At 35.9% G+C, this 14023-nt stretch overlaps 1 protein-coding gene across 1 annotated transcript in view; it reads right to left on the bottom strand.

Moving 5' to 3' along the window:
* PTPRD (protein tyrosine phosphatase receptor type D) overlaps positions 1–14023 on the bottom strand; it is a 270043-nt gene that overhangs the window by 15290 nt on the left and 240730 nt on the right. Inside the window, 4 exon segments of the mRNA XM_032214325.1 lie at positions 2007–2132; positions 6158–6284; positions 7573–7751; positions 7978–8263. Of these exon segments, the coding sequence (XP_032070216.1) occupies positions 2007–2132; positions 6158–6284; positions 7573–7751; positions 7978–8263 (718 nt within the window).

The raw sequence follows: 14023 nt of genomic DNA, 5'->3' as shown, positions 1-14023 counted from the left end.
CTTTCAAGATAAGAAACATAAAATGAAAATTAGCTAGTTGGGGTCATGGCATTGTAGCTCTTCTCTGCAGACAGATTAGAAAGCTGAGGAATAAGCTATGCCAAGAATCAAATTATAATGTGCAAAGCATGTCAAGCTTCCCTTAAAAATGCTATTTGCTCTGCAGATTTTAAATCACACCACATTAACCTTCAGGCTTACATGACCTAAGGGCTGTTGCTGAACAGTAACATCTTTGCGGTCTTGGATAAAAATTCCTTTAAAAAAAAGTATTGAAAAATAAGCCCCACTGAGGGAAGTGGTGGAAAGGACGAATAGTAACTAGGTTTTTTTAATCAGACAATCTCTTTCCAGACCTAAACATTACATATTTTTTGCACTGTTGCGCTGATCAAATACTATGAGTGAGAATCATTCATTTTCCTAAAATACTTTAGTGTTTTGGAAATTGCTGGTCTGCCTCGAACTGAATATTGACCATTTTAAAGCAGTAACTGTATGGCTTGAGATTAGAAAGCCCAATATTATGGTGCTGCCAGTCCTTCCTTTACACAAAGTAGTGGCAGTGCTGGATCATTTTTATTGCATCCCAGGGCATTTGGCTTCTAAAATATAGTACTAGTCTAATTTATTTCCCTCATCCGAGATGTACTTCAGTCCACTTCTACTTATTCATCTATGTGTCTAACACAAGTAGCAAGATTCTTTCATATGTATCGGGATAGAATTGAAAAAAATATGCTGAAAAAGATGAAAGACCTAGAGGCTAAAATGGTTCAAATCCTGGGGGGGGGGGTCACTTTCCTTAAAGAATCAGCATCCTGATTCACAGCTCTGGGATGGACTCATCACTGTCTGGTGAACTACAGATAATGGCAGTGATCTAGCTTCTCTCTGGTTGTAAATCATCTGCAACTATCTGGAGTTTGTGTACAATAGGCTCTGAGGTTTCCTCCAAAATGCATTTCTAAAATATGCTCTGCATTGGATTGTTTTCCAGGAGGAATCGAAAGCTAGAATCAACTGAAATACAGAGATCAGGGGTGTCAAACTCACACCATCACGGCAGTGTCACGTGATGTATCGGAACTTTTCCCTCCTTCACTAAACCAGATGTGGGCACGGCCAGTGCATGATGCATCTGCCTCTCAGGCCGCAAGTTTGACAGTCCTGATATATAGATGCAGATGAATCTCAAGAACTCTAAATATTTAACTCCACATAGGCTGTAGTAAGTTTTAACTGCCTGAAATCCGAAAGGACTTGGGACCAGGTTATTGAGAGGATAACTTTCATTCAGTTCATACTGCCAGTAAATTAAAATTGATCTCAGCAGTCATTCTCAAATATCTAATATTAAAACTGTCCTGGCTGATATGCAGAGAAAATGGTGGCAATCCTTAGAGATCCGAAACCTAGGGAATTGCTTTATTATTGATTTTTGCTTCATCTATAGATTATTGTCATCTCCCTAGTATCACTTTTGATCAACATCTGACTTAAAATATCTACTACAGAACAGGTTCTCATTATTTTGCTCTTTTTACTAATGTCACTGTTATAACTTACTTCTATGCGGACGTTGCTTTAAAAATACTTTCTCAAAGCAATATGAAGGAAGGAATAAATTTTCTTGACAACATCTTCTTTAGATTTTCTGAGAGGAACAAAAGATGGGGTCCCATATTTTCCCCTCCGCCCAACTCCCTTTTGTTTCGAAGGCTGGCATAATTCTTCCCCTGTCCAAGAATGAACTGGCCAAACTAGGAAATGTCTCTTGCTATTTAGATATGAGGCTGCAGTTCTAATGATATTTGACTAGCTTACTGACCATGTATGTTGGGGATAGAAAAATATTTCCATTACTATGGAGATAATGATGATCACTGATCAGAGACTGGAGCACAAAATTTGATTGCTAGATATGTTAGAATATACTGCTAGTAAAAGGCAAAACAAACATGCATAACAATAAAATGTAGGACATTTATAGTATGTTGTCTTACCCGGGCGTCTGTGACCTTGAATTCTCTTAGGATGTATTGTGGCATATTATACTCTGCCATAGGATCGACCACAAAATATTGATATCTGGCTGAGCGCTCTGCTGGCCAATACTGGTGGCATTTTTCCTACAAAAGGAAAAACTTTCAGTTCTTTGTTTAATTTACAGTTCTGTCCAATTCTGTTTTCCAAGGAGGCATACTTATTGTTATATTCAGAATATTCCTCTTCTGAAGAAAAGGTTAAGGTTTAAGATAGTTATAAGATTTGAAGGCTTCTTATATTAAAGTTTTGTGCTTCTCTTCGTTTCCTGAATAGATTTTTTTCTGGGAAGACCTCAGACACAAAGTTTTTCCCATCTCTCCAAAAGTTTAAACAGCATTCTCAAGATTGCATTTATTTAAGGAATTAAGAAACCTCATTGTTTATTCGCACTTTTCCAAGCACACCTGTCCTTCCTCCCCTTTTTAATTGGCTTTTTTTTTCAGTTCAGATGGAAATATTCCAATAAAATGTGTTCATTTTCTTGACAAATAATTCTTTATTCATGCAATGCTTATTTCAAATGCTGCAATCAAATGAACAATGTGCAGGAATGATCAGGTAAATTAAATCCATTATTTTACTAACTCTTAGGTTTGGGTTACAAAAATGAACAAGGTATATTTGAATCTGTGTATAAGTCCTAGGACTTCTTGCAAAGTGAATCTTTTGACATCAACAGTACATCTGTCAAATGCTATTAATTACAGTGTTAAAAATATTCCCTAGGAGTTCTATCATTTGAGATTAATTTCTGATTTCAAAATTCATCTGCACTGACTGTTTTGGGATGATGTTCAGGAAATAATCTGGAAAGTTCTCTTAAAATATGTTCACATCAAGCATCTGGAAGCAATACAGATTTTAGAAGTACTACTAGATACACCAGAAAACCTACTGAAAACACTATTTGTATACACATTGACTTCATTCTTTGAAGATCTGTTAATGATTGTTATTGCTGCTGTTATTATTGTTGTTGTTATTATTTCTTAACACCAATTTGAAGATGCTGATTCTCAAAGTCTTGATAATTTTATATATAACTGGTATCCAATCCAATCCAATCCAATCCAAACCAAACCAAACCAATCCAATCCAATCCAATATCTTAAGTCAGAAACTTTATTGATTTCTACTTATATTGTAAGAATCCCCCCTCCCCACGATTGTTTGCTTTCTTCTGGGAACAAGCAGATAAGATTTCATGGATCTGGTGGAAGGACGGGGAGATCAGGCTTATGCCTCATGTGGCTATGCAAAGATTCAAGGCTAATTCCTCACTTGAACCCTCCTTTTAGCCTGGCTGACAGTTTCCCAACAATCTGCTACTATGGCATTTCAAAAGTTGGCAATTCTACCTAATGAAGACCAGAATAAGCAAATAATACTTTAGAAAAAGAATTTGGGATAAAATGTGATAGTGAATTAAGAATTCCATAATACATTTGTTATAGGAAAGCAAAACGTTACAAAACAATTCTTCCTGGAAATACCTACATAGAGAAAATCAAGCTTAGAACTGCCTTTTGATAATGAATCTGAGTATCATTGCTAACTCATGTAGGAGGGCTGGACATCCAGATTCAATGTTTTCAAAAAGACACAGGTTGCAATGGGAAGAAGGCGATAAAAAATAGATACAGCTGAATCACCTCCATTAGAGGTTAGGATTTTGTTTCTCTTGGTTTAAGTGAGGTTTATAATTTCTAGAACTCAATTAAGCCTAGGCAGCCCACCCCCTCTTACACACACACACACACAGACACACACACACACACATATATATAGTAAATTACTTGCTATTTTCATTCTATACAAAAAAATTAGCTAGAGTCAATATTGATATAGTATTTAGATAATGCAAACATTTGGTAACTTATATAACATGTATAACCTATTTAAATGTTTCAAGAATATCTCTTTTTTCTGCTATAAATGTCAGAGAATTAAAGTTCTGGTAAATGAAGCAATGTGTACATCCCATCTTGATTTAAATATTGAAAAAAATGCCTTTATTTTTTACTATGATAACAAATTTTCAAACTTACAACTTACTCAGACATTTTTTGTACTGAACTTGCTGTAGACATTCTTAGTCAGAACTCTGAAACAGCACTCAAAAATCTTTGAATCAAATATTAGGATTTAGGCTCCCAACTGGCTGCTCAGGAAGTGAATGTGTTAGCATTTTCTTGGCACCCATTAGATTCCCTGCCTGCCTCCTTAAAGAAGGTAAGAAACTAACATACTGCAAAGCACATTAGTTTAATTTCTTAGAGTTTGGGGGTCTAAAGTAGATTCTATACGTTTCCTGGAAAATAATGTGACCTTACTTAGATTTAAAAAATAGGCTCATCTGCCCAGAATAGCAACAACAACAACAACAACGGCAGCAGCAGCTCTACAAACAGCTACTGTAAGAAAAGTCAGTCCTATGCATTTGCAGCATATACAGTCCTATGTTATGTCCCTATTATGACAAGCAGCCTTTGTAAGCTTGTCAACCTGGGCAATTGTAGAGTGGGTCACTGACTATCATATAGTGTTATACCTTATGATTCTTGATGAATGTATATTTTCATGTCTTTTTATGTACAGTGTGAGTATATGCCCCAAAGACAAATTCCTTGTGTGTCCAATCACAATTGGCCAATAAAGAATTCTATTCTGTTCTACTCTATTCTACTCTACTCTATAAAAGGGTCAGGACTTTGCTTGCATTACAGTGACTACCATGTCGGCTATTTTTACTCTTCTGGTGGATACCCCATTGCCAACAGCCTTTTTTCTCACTGTTCTATGTTAATTTTACCACTCCAAGGAAGGTTGGCAAGCTGTATGCTAGTTCTTGTTAAAGGCTACCTGGATATTTTGTCCCTTATCAAGCTATAACTCAAAACCAAAACGCTACTGATTATCTTAGACAGCGTGGCTGAATGTGCCTTTCATCAAAAGTGTGGTACTTTCTATATAAGAAGAGATCTATCCTTTTATCCTGACATGCTAATTTTCTATGTATCATAACATTCAGTAAAGTGAACCTTAATTGGCAATCTGACTGACAAAGTGCAGTCATGACCCTACTTTTGCACCTCCAACTGCTGTTTGTGACTAAGCTTCTCTTGTGAATTAAAAGTCTTCCTCCATTTATAACAGTACATCCCTGTAGCTGCATTGTAAAAGTGGAAATTTATCAAACATAAATGATGATAATTCTGTGAATGACAGACAGCTTTATATATATATATATGTATGTATGTATATCTATATATCTATATCTATCTATATATTTATATCTATCTATCTATCTATCTATCTATCTATCTATCTATCTATCTATCTATCTATCTATCATCTATCTATCTATCTATCCATCCATTCATCTATCTATCATCTATCTATCTATCTATCTATCTATCTATCTATCTATCATCTATCTATCTACACACATATATATATATACATACACACATACGTTTGTGTGTGTGTGTGTGTGTGTGTGTGTGTGTGAGAGAGAGAGAGAGAGAGAGAGAGAGAGAGCAGAGACAATGTTGGATTTGTTTGCAGGTGGAATTAGGCAGCCACTGTGTTTATATATATGTGTGTATGTATGCATGCACATGTGTGTGTGCGCACACACACACACACACACAAACAAAGGGGCTGCCTAATTCCACCTGCAAACAAATCCAACATTGTCTCTGCTCAGGTGTTAAAGGGTTTAACAGTTTGCTTTTCATTTTTCTTAGTGATAATTAGCAGTAGAAATAGCATTGAGACATTTTATAATGTCTTTATAATGCTTTACATATCTCTCTAAACAGTTTACAAAATTAATATATTGTCTCCAATAATCTAGGTCTTCATTCTACTGATCTTAGAAGGAAGGCTGGAAGGCTGAGTTAACCTTGAGCTGGTCAGAATTGAATTCTTGGCAGTTGGCAGAATTAGCCTGCAATACTGCATTCTTACCACTATGCTAACACACTTCTTCCAATTACCAACTACATTAATACAAATAGATCCTGGGAGAATTGCTTGTTCTTCCTATATTAACATAACTTTTGACATTCTTTTTCTATAATGTAAAAAAAGTGTAAAAACTTACTCTGCCCATTTCTCGTAGCTTAGTAAGCATGACTACAATGGTTGAATTGTGCTCCCAAAGCATTCTCCAGAAATCTTCTGTTGTTTCTGCCAAAGGTCCCTGTGTAGCTACATAGGCTTTTTGCTGCCTAAATATAAAATGTAAAAAATAATATTTATCAATCAAAAGACAGCAGACTCTCTTGCTGCATATAAACATTCTACTGAAACGTAAGTCTAACAAACATATGGCTATAAATTATTAAAGGTACAAATATTAAAACATATTAAATGTTATTTATTCCAACAATAGAGCTATTTCATTTTAGGAAGTTTGTGTAGGAAATTGTTCTCTTAATATTGTGATTTATGCCTTTATCTTATTTAAAATTTAATGCAACTCTAATAGCTCAATTTTGTGTGTCACAAAAAGCACTTAGGAAACACTTAGTGGTACAGTTCCATTTTTACACTGAAGGCTGACTGTCACACACTCTATTGAGCCTATGACTTATAGCTCCAAAGCAATTCTTTGTTAACTCTTTCAGTAATTCAAGAACTGTAGCAAAAGTTCTGAAGTCAAAAACAAAGATGGAAATGGAACAGGCTAGTTTATATTTTGAAGATGGCGAAGAGAAAGGGACACAGTGTTTTTCTGCAACAGCACTTTATTACCCACAACATTTGACCCATATACTCAATAGTTACATAATATCTTAGGTGACCCTCTAATGAATTTATCCTTAAGTCATTTGCTTTCTGTTTTACAGGAAAAATTCTGGAATTGGGATCTGAGTTAAATGAAATTTATGTAGATTATTATTTAAATTTATAATTACAAGTAAATCCATATGTTATGCTATGACTCTGAGAAAGGGACATATGTGGTTAGCTATTAGGTACTGTGGAATGTTAGGGGAAGGAACTGTAGTACTGTACTGATTACCATAAATTAGGGGTGGGCTGCTATGGGTTGGGACAACCTGTAGTTAATATTATTGTTGGTTTGGAGAACTCTAAATCCCAGCCCTGACTGGCCCCGGCCACCCCTCCCCTCCCCGGAGTCTCCACATGGCCCATTTTGGTAAGTACAGGGCCCATATTGAGCCTCGGGGAGTGGGAAAAATGGGCCTCCCGGAAGTTCTGGGGGAGGCAGTTTTTGCCCTCCCAAAGGCTTGAGGAAAACTTCTGGAGCCTGGAGAAGGCGAAAATGCCCCCCCCATAGTGGTGCAGGACGCCAACTAGGCCATACTCACCACCATGGCCACACCCTCTCAGAAACTGAGCAGAGAACCCTTTGCTGAAATTTTTGAAGCCCACTCCTGATAAGAATCTGAAAAGAGCCAAAATGACACTTGCATAATGGCAAACTATATTTATGACCACGAAAACATATGTAGCTAGTATTTTTTTACATCACAAAAACTGGTTCTATACCTGTATCCATCGATAAAACTGGCATTGATATAATCAGAGCCTTCCACTCCTCTGATAGGTTGCAAACATATCCTTGTGGATTCATATGGCATAATATTGACAAGGCGATTTTTAAATTTATTACATGGAAGATTGGCACTAATAAATCTTGAAGTATGAGCTTTAGAGCTGGCTAGCCGCTGCAAGAGACAAAGAAGACTTTGGGATTGCTTTTGATAATAAAACAAATGGGACAACATATTTTTATAAATACATATTAGAGCGGGTTCTGTATGCCATTCCATCAGATACAAATTAGATCTTCTAGTTAAATCTATAAAAGCAGCTGCATTAATCCTAGAACAGTTTGCTGTCGATTTTCCCCAATGCAAAATGTATCATGATAAAAACATGGAGACAAAATACCTTAAATTCCAATTCCATTCCTGTGACATTCTCTCCTGTTTCTATCTGTGTCAGCTTCTGAATATATGCATACAGGTTTCTGGCTGGCACTTCGGTATTTCCACAAGTCACTGCTTCAAGCAGTGCATCATGGATAAAGATGTATTGGTCCTCTGTTTGAACCATGTAATTTCTCTGGGCTCTCATTAGAGTTACATGGCCATAAATATCTACAGTCTTTTCATGTTTTATTCTCTCTAGCATGGCATCTATTACAATGAAACAGCCGGTCCTACCAACTCCAGCACTGGAATAAAAAGAAAGAAAGAAAGAAAGAAACCAACTCAGAAAAGGCACATAAAGATTGAGAATATTTCAATTCATGATATATCTTGTCATATTGTCATGGCAACCGGAACCAGCAACACCAGCAAGGCAGTTCAGGAGCAGAGACTGTAATTTAAGATCCTGGTTCCAGATTAGTCCAGAAATCTGGAAAAGAGTTTCTCATGATAAGATGGTGGTCTTCCCCAGATCTGATCAGGCATTTGCATGAGAGCCTGGAATTGTGCACATAAATGATATTGTCCAGAGGTTGTATTCACTTATTTTCCTTACTGCTTCACGTGCCGCATCCGGGCATGGGCTCAGGGTACCACACATGCACTTTGGCTACAAAAAGTGCCTAAATGGGATACCATTGAGCCGGGTGGGTGGGCAGAACCACACACGATTTCCGCTACCAGTTCAGGCGAACGGGCCAAACCGGCATAATATCACCTCTGATATTGTCTCTGAATTTGGAAAAAAAAACACCCTAACCAGGATTCTTGACTGTACTTCCCATGATCACGAACCCCAATAAAATCCTCATTGAAATGCAAGTAGAGTCCTCATTTAGCCGCTGCCTCATTTTGCAACCATTTACAGTTACAACAGGGATGAATAATGAATTTTATGACCAATGCTTGCCTTTATGACTTTCGTAAGTTGATAAAGCAAAGCTAAAGTAAGAACAGAAGCACAGTTGTGGTTGCTCTTAAGAACTGCTTTACTTAACAAATGAATTGCCGGTTCCAATTGTGGTAATTAAATGAGGACTATCTCTACTCTCTTCCCAATACTAAATCTGAGATTGGAGATAGAAGAAATGGGGAGGGAGGAGGCTGCTAGGCAGATGGTACAGACCAGGGATGGAGCAACTGTCTGTAAACACAGCCCAGCTCCATCCTGAAATCAATTCTTTTTTCTCACATCTTTAGGCACATGCCCTGAACAGAACACAAGATTCATTTGAATTATCAGATGAATGAAATGTAATACAATCTCATCACAGGGAAGCAGTTGCCAAGCCAATTTTCAAATGGCAGTACGTCTGCCATTCCTTCCCACATCACACTGAGGAATCATGAAAGAAAACTTGGAGTGTGATTTTTATAATGGATTTCCCAAGAACGCATCATATGTTAGGCTTGTAATTATATTGTATAAAGTTACAGGTAGCAACTTTACGACCACAATTGAGCCCAACATTTCTGTTGCTAAGTGAGACATTTGTTAAGTGAATTTTGCCCCATTTTACCACCTTAAATTAAATAAATTAACTAAATGAATATAGTATAGATTCTTTTATATAGATAAGGTTGGGTATAGCAGTTAAAGTGCTGACCAAGAAACCAGGAGACTGTGCGTTCTAGTCCCACCATAAGCATGGAAGCCAGATGGATGACTTCACCCATTTAGCCAGTCACTCTGTCTCTCTCTCTCAGCCCAAGCTCACAGGTTATCAATGTGGAGAAAATAGGAGCATTATGTATGTTTGCTGCATTATGTTGCATAAAGTAATAAAGGTGGAATAAAGAAATGTTAAATATAAATATCCACGACTCATTTCTAGAAATCCAACACAATCAGTTTCAATTAATTGCTTATTAGTGAAATCATTCCAAACAATAAAAAATGTTCTAAATGCTTAGATTTCGTTAGAAATGGCATCAAACAATAATTACTCAATTAAATGTGGGGATTAATTAGCCATCTTTTTCTTTTTGTATAGATTCATATAAAATGTCTAAGCACAGAAACCCTTTTCAGTTCGCTTTCATTCATTTAGCTTCTTAAGTTATTTATTTTCCACCCACCAGCTCTGACAGGGCATACATGATTTAAAGGAAGAAACTGAAGGATTTGTTCTCTGTAATATAGAAAATGGAAGTCCATCTTTAGGAACAGAGATTCTTGCATGATAATAATGACAACACAGTCAATTCTCCTCCTTCTTCCCATTTCTATAGCAGGCAACCAAAAAGCTAACAGGAGCAGGACAGCTGATAAGACATCTTTTTGTTATCTCACTTTTTACTTGTCCTGCTTGCCAGTATTAAAGTATTAAAGAGAAAGATTTAAACAAAAATCTTCAAAAGCAATCAGAAAAAATCCAAAGCAACTAAGTTTCTGGCATTTATGTTTGAAACTTTGGAAGAAAATAATCCATGGTCAATATTTATTTAACATAATATTAAACCTTTTTAAAAGATACTGATTACACTCTTAAGGGTATTCAACAACTGCTATATTTTTCATGGAAAACAACCACAATTTCTTTCAATTTGGATTATTTATACTAATGCAATCAGAAAGCAAGTAACAGCATTTAGAAGAATAATTCTCTCTGTAGCGGTCCATTTTTTTTCTTGCTCATTTATAACTAGAGTTATTTATATGGATTTTAAAAAGAGAAATAGAAATAGTAGCTTGTGAAACTATGCAATTTGTTAAGTTAACTTTTGTTGGAGACATTTTGTATTTCTCAAAATGCTTCACTATCTAATTAAAAGTTCTACAAATCACAAAAATTTTAATTCTGTCCCTTATAATGCACATTTTATCACTTTTGGAAATAGCTCAGGATTATGGAAATGCATGCTGCTCCTGATGTGTATTCCTTTTTATTCAAACAAAAGGAACTTTTCAATTTGGTATTTTGGTTATTAATTTTAGTTTATGTAACGCCTTCCCTTAATTTACTTCACTGAACACAAAATTGTTTCCAAACTTCAACAGTGAGGGGATGGTGGTGGTGGAATCCTTCAATTTATGTTAGGAGTAGAAATGGCAAAGTTTGTACCAAAAAAATCCCTATGCAAACCATTAAACAAGTATGCCTACTAGGATGTAGTTATTGCTTCAATATTATCACTCATCCAGTTCCAACATTTGTTTTCAATATCTGCAAACACATCCGAGCCTGTCCTATGAGCTGAAATACTGTATGTTTAATATCCCATGATGAAATAGAACAACAGTATGCAGAAAAAGAACATTAAGAGACATTTGGGGGCTGTTCCATATTGAAGCCATTGTGAGAATGTGCTTGGAGATGGACTTTTCTGATTAATTTGTTGTCTTTATAATGCCGACCCTTCTCTGATACTTCAGTGATCTGGCAAGGGAAGTCATTGTAATTACTAGATTTCACAGACCATTTATCTGGAAGAGCAAAGATATTAAAATATGGGCCAAAACCATTTAGAACATTTTTGACATATATCAAGGGATAATTTGATTGAATATTGCAGTTTTGAATACACTGACTCTGGCATTTATGAGGTGTAAGTACATAAAGCAACTGTGACAAAAATAATAGAGAAAGAAACTGATAAAAAGGTATTGGATTTATGAAAATGTTTATAGGACTAATTAAATGGTACTGCCAAAACAGTTCAGCGCAACAGAGATTATTGTGATTTTAAAAGGTGGAAAAACAAAACAAAGCAAAACAAATATGCAGCTACGCAAATGGACAGTGTATTCAAATGGAGATCCTGAATTAGTTATACCTAGCTCTTCTTTTTTAGAGTTAGTTAACTAACATACTTTTTTCAGTTTAAGATAACAACAGGATCCCTATGAAAGCAACCTGGCTGTGAAATACATTGAACTGATAGAATCATAGGGCTAGAAGGAACCTTGAAGGCAGGAGCCCTTATATGATCCTGAACAAATATTTTCTTGAAAGCCTCCAGCAATGGAACCTACACAACTGTTCCATTGATTAATCATTCTCATTGTCAGGAAATTCCTTCTCATTTCCTGGTTGGATCTCCCTCTGACAAGTTTCCACCATTATGTCTTCTTTGTTTCTTAAAAGATTTCTTGTACAAGGGCACACAATTGTTAAACTGTCTGGCTCATATTCAAGAAACAATACACATTGCCTGTACATCTTCCATCAATGAAATGACCGCATTGGGGGAATACCCAGGTATCGTTCCATCCTTACCTGGATCAGATCTGTACCTGCTTAGCTAACAAACTATAAACAGTGAGAGAATAAAGGCAGGAGTTAATCCATAGAGAGGAATCAATGTCATAACACTCACCAACCACCATAGATTGGTTCCATCTTTTTTTCTGGTAGACAGGCCCAAGCTGTTAAGATATTTATGACACTAGCAATTGGCTGGGATCATTTTTTACTGCAATGTATTAGGAGCAAAATCTTTTTTTTAAAAAAGGTTTTGCATGGATTTTCATTGAATGAAATCAACGGATTTATGTTCTCTAGTGTATGCTATGGAGCAATTATTTAGACCTGTTTTATGTTGTACACACTGATGTGCTATTCAATGGAAATATAATGAATGTTTGTAAATAAATCTGTAATACTCACAATAACAAACAAAGGGATAAGCTCGTCATAGTTTGCTTCTACTGGAGTGTCTTTATTTCAAGTATTTATATTGATTTTGTTATTATAAAATCAGAGCACAATATAATTGTTAATATAATTATTCTTCCAATAAGTGAAGTAAAAGCATAATTCCTTTCATGATATTGATGAAAAAGAAAGGGTTCAGGTGAAAGCAATGGAGTGTGAAACTGAATGTCTCTGACAAAAAACTAAAGAAATTGTACTCTTAATAGTGGGGAAGAAAAGACCAAAATAGAATGAACTGAGATGAAATGATGAGTTGTTTCTTGTTTATTTTATGCTACATTAAATAATATGAAGAATAAATTGCACTGCTGTCATTATAGCAGCATCAAATATATATTACATGACATAGAATATTTCCATACTACAAATTAAATTGGATAAAGCAGCAGAAGCATTATTCAGAATAGAACAAATTATTATTATTAAATTTATTTGCCATCCATCTTGTAGTTCCAGGTGATTCTGAGAGGTATTGGTTAGGGTTGATCATTGCTTTTCAGAATATCTTCAGAAAGGAATGCTAATACTTGCACTCTAATTGTATACTAAACAGAGGAAATAATTCTATCTACTACCAAATGTAAGCAGCCTACACAGCAGGTTCCATCACTGCCATGCATACTTACAAGATTTTCAGCAGAGCTCTTCCCAGCTCATAATAGTCACATACGGTTGGCTCCAATTACACTTAATATTGCTTTTCACCTCTGTGGTTCCAAGTCTTTTGAGGGAATAAAGTCTAATTGATTGATGGAGCAACACTTCTGTATATTTGACCTGATTTTAAGGCTGCCTGCCTGACAAATGTTAAATTTTGAAAGCTTCTCAATTGTCCTAATCATAATCGATGAGAATAATATAGATTATTTAATATTATATTATAGCATAATGAAGAATAATATATTGCTGGGTGAGCTAATCCATTACTATGGAGTAAATATAATGACAATACCCACTATATACCTCTGCTCCTGGGGAATCAAGCAGTGCTATGAACACCCTATCCCAGTGTCTGAAGGCTGAGAGTCTCAACTGGGAACAAGTTTCAGATAAAACCTGGCAACATTGAGTGGCTTTGGGATTTGTGGCCTGCTGGTTCTAGGCCTACACTATCTTTGGGGATGGATAGGGTTCCACTGTCCCAGATAGACTCAGTGTGTAATCTCAGACTCACAACTCTTGCTCAAAGAGCAGGTGGCAGTTGTGTCTAGGAAGATTTTGCCGCCATTCCTAGATCAGAGGACTCTGCTCACAGTCACCCATGGTTTAGTCAACTCCTGATTGGATTACTCTATATAGGGAGTTACCCTTGAAAGATTTATGGAAATTTAGCTGGTGAAAAATGTA

Source organism: Thamnophis elegans, chromosome 3, assembly GCF_009769535.1.
Source record: "Thamnophis elegans isolate rThaEle1 chromosome 3, rThaEle1.pri, whole genome shotgun sequence".
In the NCBI taxonomy this organism is placed as follows: Eukaryota; Metazoa; Chordata; class Lepidosauria; order Squamata; family Colubridae; genus Thamnophis; species Thamnophis elegans.
The sequence above is the reverse complement of the archived record's forward strand: the minus strand, read 5'-3'. Positions and strand labels throughout refer to the sequence as shown.